At 38.2% G+C, this 19466-nt stretch overlaps 1 protein-coding gene across 2 annotated transcripts in view; it reads right to left on the reverse strand.

Annotated features, from left to right (window-relative positions):
* The window catches only part of KCNMA1 (potassium calcium-activated channel subfamily M alpha 1), a 708266-nt gene that overhangs the window by 134171 nt on the left and 554629 nt on the right, over positions 1-19466 (reverse strand). For both annotated transcript variants that reach the window (XM_067539508.1, XM_067539518.1), the window contains exon 16: positions 11960-12028. In XM_067539508.1, coding sequence (XP_067395609.1) covers positions 11960-12028 — 69 coding nt within the window. The remainder of the gene's footprint in view (positions 1-11959; positions 12029-19466) is intronic.

The raw sequence follows: 19466 nt of genomic DNA on the forward strand, positions 1-19466 counted from the left end.
GTTTGAAAGCATGTGTGAGGGTAGGTGCACAAACCAGCTTGTGGGATCTGTATGAATACCAGCTGCACACTGCTTGTAACTCATAGGCATTGCTTCTTTCTTCTGGGCTCTATAACTGACATTAGTACAAATTCCATATAGCTATACATAGAAAATTCTATTAAGACACCAAAAAGGATTCAAGGCAAAAGACACAGTGCAACATTACATGCTACAGTATATTAAAGCTCAGTTACTATAAGCAAACAGAATCACAAAATGTTGCTCCCAGAAGTTATGTTCTTAATAAGAACAACTACTAAGTGTACCATGTGTACATAAGATACTTTACCAGGGATATGCTAGAACTAGTTCAATAATTATGCTGAAATTAATGCACTTTAAAATAGTTCATTTAGTATCTTTGGTTTAAGATATGAATCGACTAGCAATACAATGGAAAGAAATAAACTCAGCAGCATAATGTATTTTATTCTGGGAGCAAGCAACTGCACTTTGTACCACACTTTTTCACACTGCTTAACATGCCAGCTTCAGCATGCCTTCACCACAAGGTAAATATACTCAAAAGCAAGAAGCCAAGTAGAGGTGCAACAACTGCAGATCCTTGAAGATGCTGTGTTGCAGTAACTTCTCTGCAGTTGGATCATATCAATAATGCCAGACTGACAGGAAGCCACCTCTCCTTTCACACAACAACTCAAAAGACACAGTAGAGTAAGACTAAAAAGAAAATAAATGCAACACACGGAACACGCACAACAGAACAAATGTGGAAATTAAGGTTGGAGTGTGTGATTAAGTAGGAAACTGAAATATGTCTTGACAATGAGAAGTCTCCAAAGGACATCATAAACAGATTGTGATAAGCTGTTAAAAAAGTAGTGACTTGGTAGGTCACACCTTGTTTATTTCATTCAAACCAAAAACAGCAAAATGGGATGTAGGCGAGATGAGGCCTGTAATGTGGTTATTAAAAGAATATGCAAAACATGCCAACACAAAGAAAAAACAAATGAAGCAAATTCTTTCATTTGAGTTTTTTTCAATAAATGAGCTCATGTAATAAAATAAGTATGAACATACAGCATAAACTACCCATAGGTACTTCACTGGAACAGTACAGTAGCTTTAATGAGTACTGTATTATAATTAACCTGGATCAGCAACGCAAAAAAATCAGGCATTTCGTCATTGATAATGGAAGGTGAAACTACAAGAGCACAAAATACTGTATTCTCAAACATGTATTTTACAGAAAGACTCTGTAGGAAGAACCTATCAAAAAGGTTGTGAATATGGAGATAAAATGGCAGCACAAAGGCTGGTAGACACAGAGTACATGTCACAATACAAAACAAATTAACAAAGAGAGAAAAAAAGATGGTGAACAGCAGACAGTTTGTTTTCCAAATGTAATAATTTGATACATCAATGGTTCCACTGGGAAAAAAAAATCTAATGCTTATATTTTATTTTGTAATTCCTGCAAAGAAGTTAGTGCATGAGTCACAAGAACCAACAAAGAAACAAAATGATTCTATTTTCTCTCCTTTTTTAAATTGGGGGCTCATATATAAATATGCATATATATATATATATACACACACACGCAGACACATGAATATATATATATATATATGTACATATATAGAGAGAAAGATAGACAAAGGTGTTATCTTCCTGAGTTCTTGGCAAGGAATTAGTCCTGAAGTTAGAAGGAGTGAAGGTAGGGTTGAGGTTGGAAGGAAAGGTAACGAAGAGGGCATACCGCTTTCGGCTTCTGCAAACGACAAGAAAAAAATTGCAAATCAAATACTTTGATAAGAAATCAACTGACACCAAAACAAAAGCAAAAAAACCCTTTATTTAAAATTCTTCAATGACCGTAACATTAAAAAAAGGTTTTTCTGCTGAGAATGAGGACAAATAAATGGAGAGACAGAGAATATTTAACAGAGGTGTAAAACATAGGGTGCGCAAGGGAAGAATGTTGGTTAGGCTTTCATTCTTGCTTATTCTTGGAGAAAGAAAAAAAGTTGGGGGAATAGAAAAACACCAAATGGCATAGAGGGATTAAGATAGGGATTTTGTGTGTCTTTGCATTTTTCATTGATGTGGTTGCAGTGTATTCAACAAGTTTTTTCTGTCGTGATCTCAGACAGATTCTCTACATGACCCTTTGGATTTATTTTTTTTTAAACACAGGAGATTATGTGCTTCTGCAACTGGTTTAAGAAATAGTATTTCAGAAATAAACTTTGGGGCTGCATCATAGAAACAACAGTAAATCTAAAGAAGAGTTTCTCAAGCATCTTAACACCAACCGTATCCATGATTATTAGCCCAAGAGTAGAACAAGTTATTTCAAATACACTAGGAGCTGTCTCAGATTCTGATCTGCCATTGGAATCAGTTAGAGTACATGTCTAGGTCCATGTGGAATTCCATTTACTTAAGTGAGATTCTGCACAGGTGAAGGGATCTATGTTAGTTGATTTCAAATCAGGATCAAAATTTAAATTGAGCAATCTCTTAAAAACTGAACCTAAGTGTAATATATTATATGACTTTAAAAATATCATAAGGAATAATATAGTTATGCATTAGATGCAATATGAAGAATTTGTAATGAGCATAAAATATGACCTATGTATCTTCATCATTTTCATTTAAAAAATTATATTGTACATTCACCATGGGTATATGGCTATATTATTATAGTTGGATTTGTATAAACTTTTGGGTTTATTTATTTTTTTTAAGAAAAGCATTTTTAAAGTTCTACATTAAAAAAAGAGGATTTAATCATTTTCTTCATGAAATAATATATACCTTTAAATTTCAATGTGAAAAATTTAGAAACAAAGGTAAAAAAGGATCATCTGAAATCTGTATACACCAAATGATTGCTTAAGTAAATGGGAGTTTACACTATGGCTGAAATCATGGCTCTACTGAAGTCAATGGGAGCTTTGTTATTGATTTCAGTGGACCAGGATTTCGCCATGTGTCTCTGTAAAAATGCGTACACAAGAATGTTTCATCCTATAGTTCTTGCACAGGAAAACTATCACTCATTTCAAAAGGCGTTTGTCTGCACAGTTATAGGAACAGGTATATCATTGGCTTATATAAAGTCATAAACAATATGTATTATTGCAAATAATAATGGAAATCAGGGACAAAAAATGTTGCCATCTGGTTAGTTGTGCAGGACCACAACACAAGGAGAGGTTACTCACTTTGTGCAGTGACTGGAATTCTTCAAGATGTGTGTCCCTGTAGGTGCTCCACTTCAGATGTGCATGTGCCCGAGCCTTTGAGCAGAGATTTTTGGTAGCAGTGCCCATTTGGCCCGCATATGAGACCTGCACATTCTCATGACCTGTAATGAGGCTATATAAGGCTGCATGGGTGAACTGCCTTCATTTCCTTCTCTACCACAAAGTCTCACGGAGGCAGCTCAAAAGTAGTGAAGCACCACAGGGACTTGCATCTCGAAGAAATCCAGTTACTGCACAAGGTGAATAAACTCTTTTTCTTTTTCAAGTAGCATCCCTGTGAGTGCTCCAATTCAGGTGACTCCCTAGCAGTAACCCCTTAACACAGTGCGAGTTTCAGAACGGACTCCATCAGTGAAGGAGGAATCACGTGACCTTCTGCAGCATCTGATCTTGAAGTGTGAACCAAGACATTCTGGGAAAATGAGTGAAGACAGAGGCTACCCTAGACATATCTGCAATAAAAACAAACAGTCTAGGAATCTTCTGGCCTAGTTCTGTCCGAATAAAAGGCTAATGTCCTCTTAACATCTAATGTATGGAAGGCAGATTCCTGGGTAGGCTTATGTGGCTTAGGGAAAAAACAAAACAAAACAAAAGATGAATAGTTTGGTTAACATGAAACTCAGAAGAAACCTTAAGTAAAAACTTTAGATGGGGTCCCAATGATGCCTTCCCCTTGGAGAACACAGTAAATGGAGGGCCTGCCATTAGAGCCCCCATCTACCCAACCCTTCGAACAGAAGTGATGGCCATCAAAAAAGCTATCTTCATAGGCAGATGTAACAGTGAGTATATAACTAGTGGCTCAAAGGGCCATTTCATGAGATAGTTAAGAACCAGGTTGAGATCCCAAAGCAGTGTAGGGGCTCTAATCTGAGGGAAAAGATTCATAAAGCCCTTTCAGGAATCTTAATGGGGTCATATGAGTGAATATCAAGAAACCTACTACTGGAACATAGAAAGCTCTTATTGGCACTAAATAAACTTTGATGGAATCCATAAAAATGCCTGAAGTTTTCAATTCCAACGTGTAATCAAAAACTGTGGAATGAGATCACTAGATAGGAGAAAGATGGCACCAGATGCAACAAAGACGATATCGTCTTCATTTCTGAAGATGTGTGTTTTGTAGATTCTTTTGTACTATTTAAAAGTACATTTTGTACCTTTAATGAACAGGTGGCTTCTGGTCCTGAGAACCACTGAGGAACCATGTCTGTAGTTGCAGAATGTTCAGACAAGGGTGAAGCATCTGACCTTCATCCAAAGACAATAGTCAAGGTTTGACTGAGAGTTGCCACAGAGGACAAGAGCTGAGCTTTATGAGGTAAGGAAACCAAACTTGTCTTGACCAAGTTGGTGCAATCAAAATGATCGTGGAATGGTCCTACTTGATCTTGAAGAGGACCTTTAACAGCAATGGAATTGAGGATATGCACAAAAAAAGACCTCTTGTCCATGTAATAAGGAAAGAATATTATAGAGATTGGGGATCAAGTCCCTCTCTGGAACAGAATTTCCTGTACTGAGTGTTGGCTACCATGGCAAAAAGGTCAACCTTTGGAAATTCTCAAGCTAGGAATATTTTTTTTGAGAACTCAAGAATCTAATTCCCATTCATAATTTAAGGAGAAATGTCTGGTGAGGTCATCTGCCATGGTGTTTTGTGTACCTGGGAGGTAAGAAGCTGAGATGGCTATTTGACTGGCTGTGCATCACAAAGCTTTATCACTTCAGTTTAGAGTGTGGGGGAACGTGTGCTGTGCTGATGACTGATATAATACAGGCACGGTACATTGTCTGTCATGATCTTCATGAATTTGTTTTTGAGTAGGGGAAGAAAGTGAAGGCAAGCAGTTCTGACCACTCCTAATTCCAACATACTGATGTGTGAGCATTGTTCCTGTTATGATCATTTGCCTTAGTCTATGTGGGAACCCAAATGTGCTTCTCATCCCAAGAGGGAGGCACCATAGGGGAATTCTGGCTGAACAGGATTCCTGCACAAACCTTGGAAGGATTTCTCCATCAGATGTGTGACTGAAGGATCCAGCTGGTTACAGACCCTTCTTTGTTCAGTCTATGTTTGTTGGGTACATAAACTGTTCTGAGCCTCCTCTGGAGACAAAGATGCAGCCTGGCATTTTGTGCCACAAAAATGCAAGCTGCCATGTGCCCCAGACATTGCAGACATGTCCTTTCTGTGACTTGAGGACTGAGCTGCACTCTTTGGATAAGGCCCTTTAGAGCAGAGAACCTGCAGAGAGGGAGATAAGCTCTGCCCATTATCAAATTCAGAAATTCTCCTATAAAGAGAATTCACTGTGTAGGGGTCAAGATTGATTTCTTGAGATTTCTAGATTTTGGAATAGGGAAGTGGTTGTTTGAACTGCCAACTAAACCTCCTGATATGACCATCCCTTGAGGAGCCAGTTGTCGAGGTAGAGAAAGAATGTTATTCCTAGATGACAGAGATAGGCAGCTACAACTGCCATGATCTTTGAGAACACCCTTAGGATGGATGACAAGCCGAAGGGTAGGACCCGGTACTGGTAATGATTGTGACTGAAAGTGAAATGAAGAAATCTTTTGTGAGAGGGATGGAAATAGGCATCTTTAAGGTCGAGGGTCACAAAGCAGTCCCCTAATTCCAGTGAGTGGTTTATAGCTGCTAGGGAAACCATTCTGAATTTCAGATATCTGACATGCTTGTTCAATTGTCTGAGATCAGCCTCCAAACCCTGAGTGAGGGGTTGGCGGGAGGGGGTATCAGAAAATATCTTGAATGAACCTATGTTGAAGTGGAACTGGTTCTATGGCTCCTAGACTTAGGAGCAATGAGATCTCCTGTGTCAGTTACTGACTGTGAGAGGGGTCTTTGAAGAGGGACAGGGAAGGGCGGTGGGAGGCGGGATGGAGGTAAATTGGATAGTATAATCCAATGTAATGGCCTCCAATACCCATTTATCCAATGTTATAGCCTCCCATATTCAATGGAATAGAGAGAGAGGTGGTGCCCAAATTAAGATGAGGGGTTGTGTCATGTTGCTGAAAAATTCTGGTCACTTGGTGGCTTGGACTTTCAACCAAACCATCAAAATAGGCACATGGATGATGTTGATGACTGAGATGAAGCAGTCAATGTAGTTGTAGGCTTCTTCTTTGAAATGGTTCTGGTGGCCTATGGAAAATTGAGCAGGTTGAGATCTTTGTGCTGACTGACACCTGCTGAATTTTCATTTTTTCAGGTGTGTATATCCCCAAAGACTTAAGGGTTGCTGTAAAGTCCTTCAGGTATGAAGTGAATCATCTGTGAAGTCTGCAAAGAGCTTGTGGCCATACAAAGGTAAACTTTAGACTGTAGATTGTACTTCCCACAGACACCAAAACAACAGAAGCCAGGAAGCTTGTCTCATCACTACTGCGGTGGAAATAGATCTGGCTGTAGTCTCCATTTAATCAAGCAAAGCTTTCAGTGATATTTTTGCCAACAACTGACACTCCTTTATTATGGTGCTCATATAGTTCTCAGTGTTCCTATGTCAAATGGTCAGGTAGTCATATTTTGACATCAGCAACTGGTAATTAGTTATCCTGAACTGTGATGTTGCTGATAAATAGCTCCTACAACTAAAAAGGTCCAGACATTTCTGGCCTTTATTATAAGGGGTGGCTTTTTGGGTATGCTGCTGCCCCTTTCATTGACTGTGTCCACTACCAGAGAATTTGGTACTGAGTAAGAAAATAAAAACTCAGAATCCCTGATCGGAACGTAGTATTATTTCATCAGTCCATTGGCATGGGGGCAGGGAGAGATGCATTGCTGGAGTTTGCCAGATGGTCCTGGCTGGCTCAAAAAGGGCTTCATCAATTGGAAGCACTGCCCATGCTGAGGTAGAAGTGTGCAATGTGCCCAGAAGCCTATGCAGGGAATCCTGGACTTATCCAGAAGAATTTTCAGGATGTAAGCGACTTGCTTTATCAGGCCCTGGAAGTTGCCTAAAGTCATTCAGCTAAGGAAGTCAGTTGTGACATTATTATCTCGTCAGGTGATAACAAAGAAATATCTGTAATGGGGGCAACATCCTCGTCTGCCCTTGCCTCTTGCTCCTCAAAGGTCTCCTTTGGCTCAGAGTGGAGGGGAGGGATGGCTAGTACCTGGGAACGAGGTCTTCTATGTTCCCAATGGGACTGAATCATGGTATCTTGAAATTGCTGGTGATATATTGCCCAAGGATCCCAGTGTGACATGGGCAAACCAGGTGCCAGCTCTTGCCAAGGCTTTAGGCCTCAACCAAGCACTGAAATTCATTACCGTAAACTACTCTGTTTCATCTGTTTGTGGTATTGAACTTATACCAATGTGTTTAGTATTTAGACTTTCAGAAATACTTGTAAACTGCCTGCATGCATTAATTTAATTTTTATCACATGCTTTAAGTTTCTGCTTTATAACTGTAAAAATATGATTACCCTGAAACTGTCAACCTGTCAGATGAGATTGTGTCTTGATGATTAAGAAGGGCTATCAAAACTAAATAAGCCATTGTGGGACATCAAAATACAAATACTTTGTTAATTGCCCCGTATCACTCTGGAGGTCTGTGTGCAAAAAGGCGCGTCTCACCATCTTGAATTCTGGAAGAAGGAAATAAAGATAGTGAAAATGAAAAATTTGTATCTCTTTTGCTGTTTGGACTCTGACAGGGCTGGAACTATGAAATAGAAACAAGATGTGAGAACCAAGTGGTAGTGGATTCCACTGAAGCCACTTTCCTGGTCTTAGTAGTCTTTGGTACTGAACCCATTACCACTGCATTATGGGACTTAGTTGAAGTGCTTCTTGGTACCCGAAATGCTCAAAGCCTCACAAGCACTCCTCCAGTGGCCTCCAGTGACTGAATCTTCTTCCAGGAGGAACTTACTGTTTTTCTCCTCTTATCCTCCTCCTTAGTCTTAGAGTGGGAAGTTCTCAATACTGCCTGCACAGTTGTTGGTACCTTGGTCACGGAGAGTGTCAGAGACCAAGGTTTTGATGCCATCTTCACCTTGGAGGCTCTCAGTGACTGTGATCTCAATGATGACGGGGCACTAATAGCACGTATGGAGGGGTTCTCTGCATCCGATCAGAAGCCAACCTTAAGGCTAGCTCCATTATTATACTTAATTTCCTTGTTCTTAAAAGAAACCCAGGTCTTGCACTTGCTGGGGATATGAGAGTCTCCCAAACAATGAATGAACTGGAAGTGCCTGTCATTCATGCAGATTGCTTCTTGACAAGAGAAGCATCTTTTAAACCCAAGGGAGCCTAGCACCCCAGACAGAAGAAAATTTGTTAGGGCCCCTCAACAGGAGAGAAAAACAAGAAAACAAAAATATGTATATATTTTTTTTTGAAAGAAAAGAAAAAAAAATCCGAACAAACATTTCAAGAACTATAAACCTACTACTACTAAGAACTATTAATGCTAAGAATACTAATAAAAGAGGAAACACGCACACTGTAAATTCTGTCTCTGACTGAAGGCTGTTGAGAAGAAACTGAGTGTGGTTCACCCATGCAGCCCTATGTAGCCTCAGTATGGGGCACAAGGATGTGTAGGATGCATGTGTGGGCTGAATGGGCACTGCTACCAAAAATCTCTGATCAAATGCTCAGGGGTGCATGCACACCTGAAGTGGAGCACCCACAGGGACACTACTCAAAGAAGAAGTAACTTTTCACTGGTCCTGAAAAAATTGGTACTAAAGCTCCAAAATGTTTCTGGACCCAGGAACATCATGATATACTAGTCCATGAAGCAAGGTCATCATCTAGTTAAATATTTTTTTCCTCTGAACATTTTTCTTGCTATGGAATATAAACTACGGAGATCTTCTCAAAAGTTTCATAAAACAAGAAGGAAAGTTCATTTGTACATCTCCATTATGGACCCTTCTCCCCAAGAAGAGTGAAAACCTGGGTTGAATCACATTCTATTCACACTGAAGAGAATCACATTCTATTCACACTGAAGAGAAACTACCAAATAAGGACCAGTTAAGTGCTGAATATATTGGAATTGGAGGAAAAAAGGTCTGATATTTTCACCACAATCAACAGAAACAAAAAATATTTGTGAATATTGAATGCAATATACTGACACCCCATGCTTAAAATCAGGTTATTCTGCTCGCAATCTTGCTTTTTCATCTCTCTACTTCATTTTAGACATGACTCTAGGAGCCAATATTCTCAGGAAACCCTAAAAAGGTGAGAAATGAATGCTTTGTATCATGACATTTCTGGTTAGACTAACAGGTTCCAATTCAACAATGCACTTAAGCATGTGCTTAACTTTGAGGTCCCATTAAAGTCAATGGGACGTCACCTGATTTTAAAACATGGGTATCATTTAATTTATTACATTCATTATTTATCTGTACTTTTAAGCACATGCTTAAGTGCTTTGCTTAATCGGAGCCAAAGGATATGGTAGAAGCGCAGGACAGTATCAGAATTATGTGATACTGAGGTAGAGTATTACATGGACAAGCAAGATTATAAATGAATGTTACATGTCGCTGGAAAGTGGTTATTCCAAGCTTTCTAATGAAATGTAAATATTCTAGCCAAAGTGGTTCACAAGGTAATGAACCTTAAAACAGTCACTGGTTCATCAGACAACAGTATTATTTTGACACCAGTTTAATAGAGCAAAAGTTGGCCTTCCAACTAATGGAATTCTCTACTGTTGTATGTTTATAACAAACACTGTGCTCTCACAGTCTCAAAAGTGTTAACTCATCTTCATTAGTATTTTATATTTTCTAGAATTTCTATTGTCATCACTTTCTACCAAATTTCTTTACTATGAACTTTTAACTTTGGTGACATTAGGTAATAAATATATAAGTGGATGCTCTACCATGCTGTGTTATTTTATTTTTCCGTACAATCTTGTGAATAAGGACCAATCCTACTCCCATTGACCTCCATTCATCTCCTAAATTATTGAAGAAAAACTACAATATCAACACTTGTGTCACAGAATGACAATGGAAGCAATGAGAGCAAAGGGTTGGGTATGAATTCTTATTGAGAACCAGTATAAACCAAGAACTGCACATAAATAGTTATCAATAATGTTTCTATTGCATTGTCCTTTGTAGTCATGGATGAAACCGATCAAACAAAAACAATAACTTGCTAACTTTCCATCTGCTAATGCATAATAAGGCTATTCATTGGAAGGTATCTGTTTTAAGATAAGCCCATGGGAGTTGAAAACATTTCAAAATTCTGACTTAAAAGAAGGGTTCCCTTAATTTGCAAAGGTATTGGACAAAAGAAAATCCAGCATCACATACACCATTTTACGTCAGAGGATTGCTAAAAAAAAATAAATAAAAGAAGAAAAAAAAATAAAATCAAACATTTAGAGAGGGCTATTTCCATTTACAGTGGAAACATTCAGACTGTGTTGGACACCCCAGGTCTTTTTAATAAGAAAAATGGATATTTAGAGATGATTAAACATTCTTTAAACAAATAACACTTTAAAAATATAAAAAATGTCAGAAGTTGTGATACATGGTTTAAGAAGTGAATTGGTTGTTCAGTCCAGGATTAAGGCTGTAGAAACTCAACATCACCTCCATCTTAGATTTAGATGATCAGTTGCAAAAAGATAAGATGACAAACTTGTATGTATGCTAATGGTTTAACACTACAGCATCTTATAATGTTATAATGGATTTATATAGAGTATGTTGCTAACATAGTTCAGAAATATTTAATATAGTTAGTAAGTCCAAAATTATTTTGCATCATCTTCTTTTAGAGCACACTTGCAACAGATCTGGAGGTTTTGTTACCATCTCAGGTACGATGGGAATGAATGTAGTTAGATGTATTGATACAGATGGATGTATTGATAGAATTTTGACACTACTGCACATTAAGCTGGGACTCTTATTAGCTCTCATATACAAAACAACTCTTTTCCTGTCTGTAAATTTTTGTTATTACCTATAAAGATTATTTCCTTCAATTTTTGCATAGAGTGTGAAATTGACATATTGGGATTTTTTAACTAAAATAAAACCTTCCCAGCTCAATCATATTATATATACACACTCACACAAATTATATGTATCTATATCTATCTATTGTATTTATACTGTCCAAATCTTTCATGTTTATTCTAAAAGTAACTTTCTCATCTCATTTATGTTAAACTGTGATGCAGAGAAATGCATGAAGTTCATAATATGTGCTGTATTATCATGAGATTGTTGTTATCTTCCATTCCAGACAGTCCAGTAAAATGCACTGCATTTTTGGTTAGAGCAGGTAGGTTCCCCTGTTAGGTCAGCCAGAGCAAAAAAAGGTGAAAGCCATTTGTTTCACTGATACCAAGTGACACTTATTGAAGTAAGTTATACATAAAACTATCAGGCTTCCTTCTAACAAAAGATTTGACATTATGCTAATTTAGGTGCAGAGAGGGGAGGGAGGCAGAGCCTGCCAGTATTATGTGAACTGGTGTAAAGTGATGCCACATTAATTATGCTTTGAAACGCTTTCACAAGCATAAAAAGAGCTATGTTCATTCAGAAAAAAAATAAGATGACCAAATTGTCCATGGTGCATTCTGAAAAACTGTCAGATTTTGTAGTAATTAACGTACCTGCTTTCCCGTTTTTCTGACTTGTATTCTATGGCTATCATTAACAGCTTTAGCTTCGCAAACACCAATCTGCAGGAAGAAAAGTCAAGATTCAGTGCTTCTTCCTGTTTATCATCATATAACTAGTAGTGGTCAAAACATTTCAAAATTCCACATTTTGTGATGGAAAAAGGGTTGAGAGTCATGAGACTTTTTTCTAAAAACCTAAAAAAATTCTCAACTGGCTGTCCATATAACATGTATCAAGGTCTTTCCATTGTGAAAATTAACAACAGTCACCTTCATTCATAATTCATATATCATTCTAGCAAGCTGACAGCATCAGCATCATGATTACTAACTAGTAAAGAGCACAATACTCAAAACAAAACATGCTTGTTTTTTATTGTGGCTGTATGGGGGTGGGGGAGGAGTTTTCAAATCTGTGTTGAAATTTAGCCATAGGACTCCTGTTGACAGTACTGCACATTCATTAGACAATGTACTTTCCAGTATTTAAGCACCTAAACACAAAAGAAGCTATTAAAAAATTAATATTTGCCAATTATCACCACAATTAGCAAAAATATCTCCTATTCTAAATGTAGGGGAAAATGTGTGGAAAAGCAAATAGTGACTTTTTTAACAGACCACTATAATTGTGAAAATTATAACTGTGAAATAAACTGTATAAACTGTGAAAGCCACTATTTGCCAATACATTCCAGAAGCACCAGCTTTCACCAGTGTGACCCCACTGAGTCCAACATCAGATCAACTGTCTTCCTGAACATAGACTATTTCAGAATTATGCAGAAATAAAACATAGAAAACCAACTAAAATTTTTGGCTAGAAAGTATTTGCATTTAGTTTTCATCACTCAAATTGATGTGAATACAAAGTTACGTGCCTCTTTACACTATGAACTTGTGGAATGTGAGTCACATATTTTCCTTTTAGTGTTTCTATTATGGCTGTATATAGTTTAAAGAACTTCACCCTTTCACAATTATGTGCTTAGACCATGTACTTAATATATTATTCTTGTACAGTAAACCTGTGGGAAACACTGACAATGTACTAAATACACTAAGTGGACAAGGTGCTAAGTACATAATTGTAAAAGAACGGAGTTCTTTAGACTCCCATCAATCAGCATATTGAGGTTGGAGGGGTTACAGGAGAAGCCATTCAGGAGCAAAGCTGTACCCAATTTTCCGCTGATGTAATTTAAAATTGTGATTTGACCCCAGCCCAGCAGCTTTTACTTATGCAGTGGCTGGATTGTTGAGAATCTGGGAGTTACAATTAGCTCCCTGTCAGCTGGAAAGTGGCATAATGTAGTAGCATCAGTATACAATTCACATTTACAGTATTTAATATTCAAATCAACTCGCACTGCTAAAAGTGTTTTTAAACTATAACGATAAACATTTTGTTTCATGCCCTTGCTTGTGCAATTCAACAACTGCCCAGGCAAATCTTTCTGTCTGACCACTTCTGGAGACATAGCCTGATAAGACTAACCAAGTATGTTGCTGGCTGCTAAACAATGTAAAAGAATAGAAAAATGCCATTTGGCACATAAAGGTCTTGTACTAGCAATCACCTCAATAAAAGTGCTGTAACAACCAGTTAGACACTTTCCCTCCCAATAATTATTATGTAGAGGTCCACAAAATTTGACAATGACATTACAGGAAACCTTAATCTTTTTTTTTTTTTAACTGAGATCATCATCTGTTAACTACAGGAGTTTGAACACAGATGTTCATGAACAAAGGCTCTTAAGAAGCTGAGTCCAACTGTTTCTACCTACCCAGAGGGAAATAAATTGTTCGTGCCATTAAATCAGCCCTCTTGACTGGTAAGGCTAGTCATTGGCATAAATTAAACATGGAATCCTGCTGTACTCTTTGTACATTAAAGTATTAGGATAAGTATGTGTATGTGCACATATATCTTCTATTTCTAAGGCACCTATTATCATAGTATCTGAGCAGTGGAACACAAAGATGTAATCACAAAGATTACATTTGTGAGCTATTAATATATACAGGGCATTAATATATACACAAAAGGTATTTTATATAACAAGTTATTGGTGGGAAAGGATTTTTTTCTTCTGGTGTACCTTTTTTCTCAAAGCCAGATCTGGCCAGAAACATTTTCTTCAAGCTACTTTTGACTAAAAACCAGATCCTATCCTCAGAAAAAATGAGAGCATCTCCCATTTACTTTTATCCAGAAACCCTGTTTCACTTATCAAAAATACATGCATTGAGACTTTATTTACTTCTGTCTAATAATAGTACATTAATAATATTCTAGCTGATATACATTGGTATTTTAAATTAAAAAAGCATTTAGAAATGTTGGAATTATTTTGTGTATGTATTACTTTTGTTATTTGAAATTGATTGTATTCTGTGTGGATAGTTCTGGATGTTTAAATAGGTCTGGTGATTGCTGTTTTCCCTTTTATCACATAACACGGGCATTTACAAGTACGTTGTGCTCTTTAAGACTCTAATAAACAGGAATTTCAAATGCTTCTTTACAGCTGAAAAATCTGAAAATCTTGTAAATTCAGTAAGGCTTGTACAGTGGAGTGAAAATTACCACATTGCATACAGTACTTGAAAAATATACTATGGAGAGCTTTTTAAATACAGGATCAGCTTACCTACTACTTTATATTGACAAGCAGTATGGGAATTTTCTGCCTTCCTCTGAAGCACTGAGCTGAAATCAGACATCCTGATTAGGGGTTCAAACCTGCAGGGTGCAGAGCGCACTCTGACTAAATCCACCAAAGCACTTAAGCAGGTACTTCAAGCATGTAAGTAGATCCACTGACTTCATGGAACTAGTCACATGCTTAAAGTTAAGCACCTGCTTAGGTGATTTATTGGATCAGACCAGAGTTCTCAGCACCATGAAGACAGCTCTATGTGAGCATATCCCATATATTCTCAGCAAATGGATGGTTGATTTCTAGATTTCTATGCCTCAATATGTGAGCGATACCATGCAGTACATCATTAACTGTATTATATTTATTAATATAATAAATATTATGTGTCCCCCCATTTCCACTTGTGAGTGGGGAAGATCATAAAGAGCAGAACCTCCCAAAGTTTTGCTGAAAGAAAGCAGGTAGTGAAGAGGCCCTGGAATACGGGACTCAACTTCTCATCTATGGCAATTAAAAGAGAAATTTTGCAGGTAGAATAAGACAGGGGTATGGCCACTGGATGACTATGTGGAGCCACTTGTCAAAATCCGCCATTCAGGGACAGCACAGGAGCCATAAACACTACTGCATCATTGAAGTTAGAGTAATGGCCATGCAGCAGCTCCTGAGCTGTTATGCAGCTTACCTTGGGGGGAAGGAGAGGGGAGAATCATCAATAATGCTTCACAATTATACAGCCTCGTGCATTACATTATCACAAATTCATTCACAAACATGCATTAATTAAGCCTAAATAGGAAAAGTGTTAAACTGAGGATTATAATAGGCAAAACAGAAATTTTCATGTATTCGGAGAAGAGGTGTGCGACAAAACAAAAAACCCAAAACAAACAAGGGACATGCCATGAGGTGAAACAGTAAAGAAATATGTAAACCTATGTGTATTAACCTGCAGTCATACAAAAATCCTAAGACCTGATTCCCATGCATCTTACACTGGTGTAAATCAGTAGCAGTGCCTTTGAAGTCACTGGCGTTACATCAATGAGAGATGAATCTGTCTACTGGGGAGTTCAATATAATCTATTATACAGGCATTAGTTAAAGAGGCACTAGCAGTTCCATGTTATATTAGAATTTTAACTACAGTCTCAGCTGTGAGAGACACAGAGATGCCATATTTTCAAGGCATGTCTTCTGTCCTAATCCCTTCAGACCAATAAAATGAAACACAATTAGCTTTTATATTTTGCAAGTGATGAATGACTGACTGGGGGGGGAAAAAAAAAAAAAACATTGCCACATTCAGTGCATGGAAAATGTTGTTCATGTTCACAGCCAAAGCATAGAAGCATGCAACTTTTGATTTCCACATCCTGAGTCCAAACAGATGATTTGGAGATAAATTATTTGAAATTGGTCAAAATATTTTTCTACAAAGTCAAATGGTTTGCACAGCAACATTTTTAATGTCATTTAGCACTTCAGTTAATACTTTCTCTGATGTTTTGGCAGATAACACACAAATTCTCATTTCTTTCATGGTGTTGTTGCTAAAAGACATGATAATGCCAAGTAGCTTCATCCTTGCAGGCTAACAGTGGGGACTATCTAGCAGAGGCCACTGTCCCCCACTCTGTAAAGGTCTTCTGGTTCGTGGATGTATGCAAGATAACCCAACTCTAATCATGCAACGGGAGCAGAAAACAGCTATTGGCTCTATGTTGTGCCGTGACTTAGAAGGCATGATCACGAGGGGAAGCACTTATGGGTTCCCAAGGGACTGGTCTGTAACCAGGGATTGGTGTGCACTCTAGGGATCACAGAGCACCAATCAGGTCCTGTTCTTGGCAAAGCTAGTGTCTGGCAGTGGAAACAGTTTTTCTCTTAGTTCCAGTGACAGGAGCAGGAGGCCCACGTCCTCTGTGCCTGATCCACAATGCTATACAGTCAATTAAAGTATGTTCATTAACTTCAGGGAGGTTTGGCTCAGGCTTCATGCCCATATAAAACCATTTTACAATAGTGACCCAAACAATATGGCCCCCAAAAAGTAGCCTCTTTAAATCAGGGAGGGTGGAAAGGGTTCATAGCCAGAAAGGGTCCCCATTTAAAGGTATTAAAAGTAAATGGGAGATTGATCCACGGTGATGAGAAAAGTGGGTGGCTGTGGAAGGCAAGACTTTGCACACCCAGATGTAAATCTGAGTCCACTTTCATTAACTCTACACAAATATGGGTGAATATTCACATTTTCAAGACAACCCAAATCTCACCCCATATTCAAAGTTCCACAAGTCATTGTAAATATATATTTTTAACAGTTTCAACTAAGCCAATTGTGTTTGACAAGGGCACGAATAGGTGAGTAGAGACATTTGCTGCTAGCACTCGTGAATCTGAGAAAAAGCTGTCATTCGGTGGGTGGTAAGAATGATGGCTGAACAGTAAGCAGATTTGGTATCTTATTTGCCAGTGCTATTAGTCAGAAAAGAGAATGCAAAAAATGACATTGTACGGTTTCATATTCATTTTCTCTCCATAATTTCCAGATCAAATATTATCTCAGTTTACAAGTCAAAAGATTATATTTTCTATCCACCAGCTTTGCAATGAAAATCAAACTATATTAATTTGTCTTTTTTGCACCATCAGCAACAATAAGGTTCTGCAGTCCAAATTTAGCTGACAGATTTATTGGTGCATGAAACAGAATAAAATCCAACTCCCCCTTCCAGCTACTTGTGCAATTGTGTGTGGTTTCACCCACAAAAATCATTGGTAGCTTTAAAAAAATTTGGTAGCTTTCAATGAGTTTCTCTTTGAGAGGCTGAGTTCTTTCAAGCTCATAAGGAAATTAAAAGGGGAGGCTAGGTGCAAACCCATGAAAATTGAAATTGCAGAAAAATATTTGCATGAACCTTTGTGATGTGAAATCACTGAGTAAGCAATGACAGTGTAGTAAATTCTTATATATGAAAGTTATTGTATTAAATATTATTATTAATAATGTTTATATATTGCAGCAATGCCTGTAGCCCACAATCAGGCTGAGCTCCATTATGCTGGGCATTATACAAACATATTATGAACTGGGTGAAAACTTGTTATGGGTTGAGTTAAAATCCCATCGAGATTGACAGGTGTGAACTCACCGTTCAATTAACATAACTGTAAACATAAACTCCCCACTTAAGACAAAAGGTGTGTTTGAACCCACCCAGGAGCTTTTGCTGAGTATTGTTTTGAGTTGGTATGGATGGATGGGGAGAAGAGAGACCACACAGAAACTGAAGTCAGGTCTATACTACAAACTTGCATCGACATGCCGCTTCTTTGAAGACACTCTAAGCCACCAGGAGAGAAATCTCCTGTTGGCTTAATAATTCCACCTCTGAGAGAGGTATTGGCAGGAGAAGGTCGTCCGCCGACATAGCACTGTCTAAATGGGGTGTGCGGGGGTGAAGGTCAGCATAACTATGTCACTCAGAGAGTGTGGATTTTTCACACCCCTAAGCAATGCAGTAATAACAAAATCAGTGTGTAGCGTAGACTTGGCCTGAGGTCAGATAAGAACAGACTGAGGGAGAGACACAGTCTGAAGTTGAAAGCACAGTGGCTGACCCTGGAAAAAGATTTTGTGTTGGGGTGAAAGCTGAAAACAGTTCTCTTGGTGTTGTAAGAAAAAGCAGTTTCCTGGGTTGTTTTATTCTTTCTGTGTTCAGAGACACAGGATTTGGTACATTCTTTGTAAATAAACAAAACCATATCAAAGAAATCTTGACTATCACCAATTTCTACTCCTAGTTGGAATACCCACAGTGAACCAAAACTTTAACTAGGCACTGGGGTTAAAAAGGGGGAACAATATAATAGACGTCCCCCTTCCAAAGAATTTACAATCTAAGCTAACCATTTCTTTGCAAATGTGCGTGGTATATTTGGAGCTAAAAATGAAAGGGAATGTGGGGGAACCTAATCCACTCTCATAAATATTTAAGTAAAGGAATAGGTTTCACAAACAGCTGTAATATATACAAAAAAGGGGAGTTCCATATATTGAATATCTGTCTTTCAAGACCTCTACATATTCTCAAATTGATTTATGGGGCTATTGTTGCACAACTCTTTCTAGCTCCAATTAAAGCAAATAGGAGAGGGTAGGTATATTGAGTCAGGGCCAGTCTGCTGGGAGAAGGCACAGCTCTATGACTCCACCTATTGGGAAGAGTTAGACACTTAGGGTATATCTGCACTGCAAGCTAAAAGCACATCTCCCAACCCAGCTAGATAGACTCATGCTACCTTGATTAGAGCCAGCATACTAAAAATAGCAATGTGGATCTTGTGGCACTGGCAGAGGCTCGGGCAAGCCCTCCAAGCTCAGACCAAAGGATTTGGGTGGGTCTGAGCTTGAATGGAGCTGGCAAGGATCTGTCTATTTGGGATGGGGACACTCCCAGCTTCAATGCAGACATACCCATGGTGACCAGACTGGTGTTGCAGGAGTAGGCGTTGTCAAACTGAGGCTGAATAAGCAACAGGTCAGGGATGTGGGAGACGTTTGTACAGTATGTACAGGGGACTGCCATTAACAGCAAAGCAATTGGTCAGTGGTTACTACACCATAGAATCTGAGACACTGCAGTTAAGATGATTAAGACCTGAAGTACAGGGATATACCACTGTATGTCAGATACCTTGGTGCAGAAAGTACTGGGAAAGGCTTACTTTTTCTATCTATAGGCTTCAATCTTGTGAGAGAAGTGAGAACACCCAGGACCATCACGGCAAACCAGAAGAGAAGATGTATTAAGAGTACAGAGTCA

This window comes from Emydura macquarii, unplaced genomic scaffold, assembly GCF_026122565.2.
Source record: "Emydura macquarii macquarii isolate MOO-44397 ecotype Brisbane River unplaced genomic scaffold, CSIRO-AGI_Emac_v2 contig_67, whole genome shotgun sequence".
Lineage (NCBI taxonomy): Eukaryota > Metazoa > Chordata > Testudines > Chelidae > Emydura > Emydura macquarii.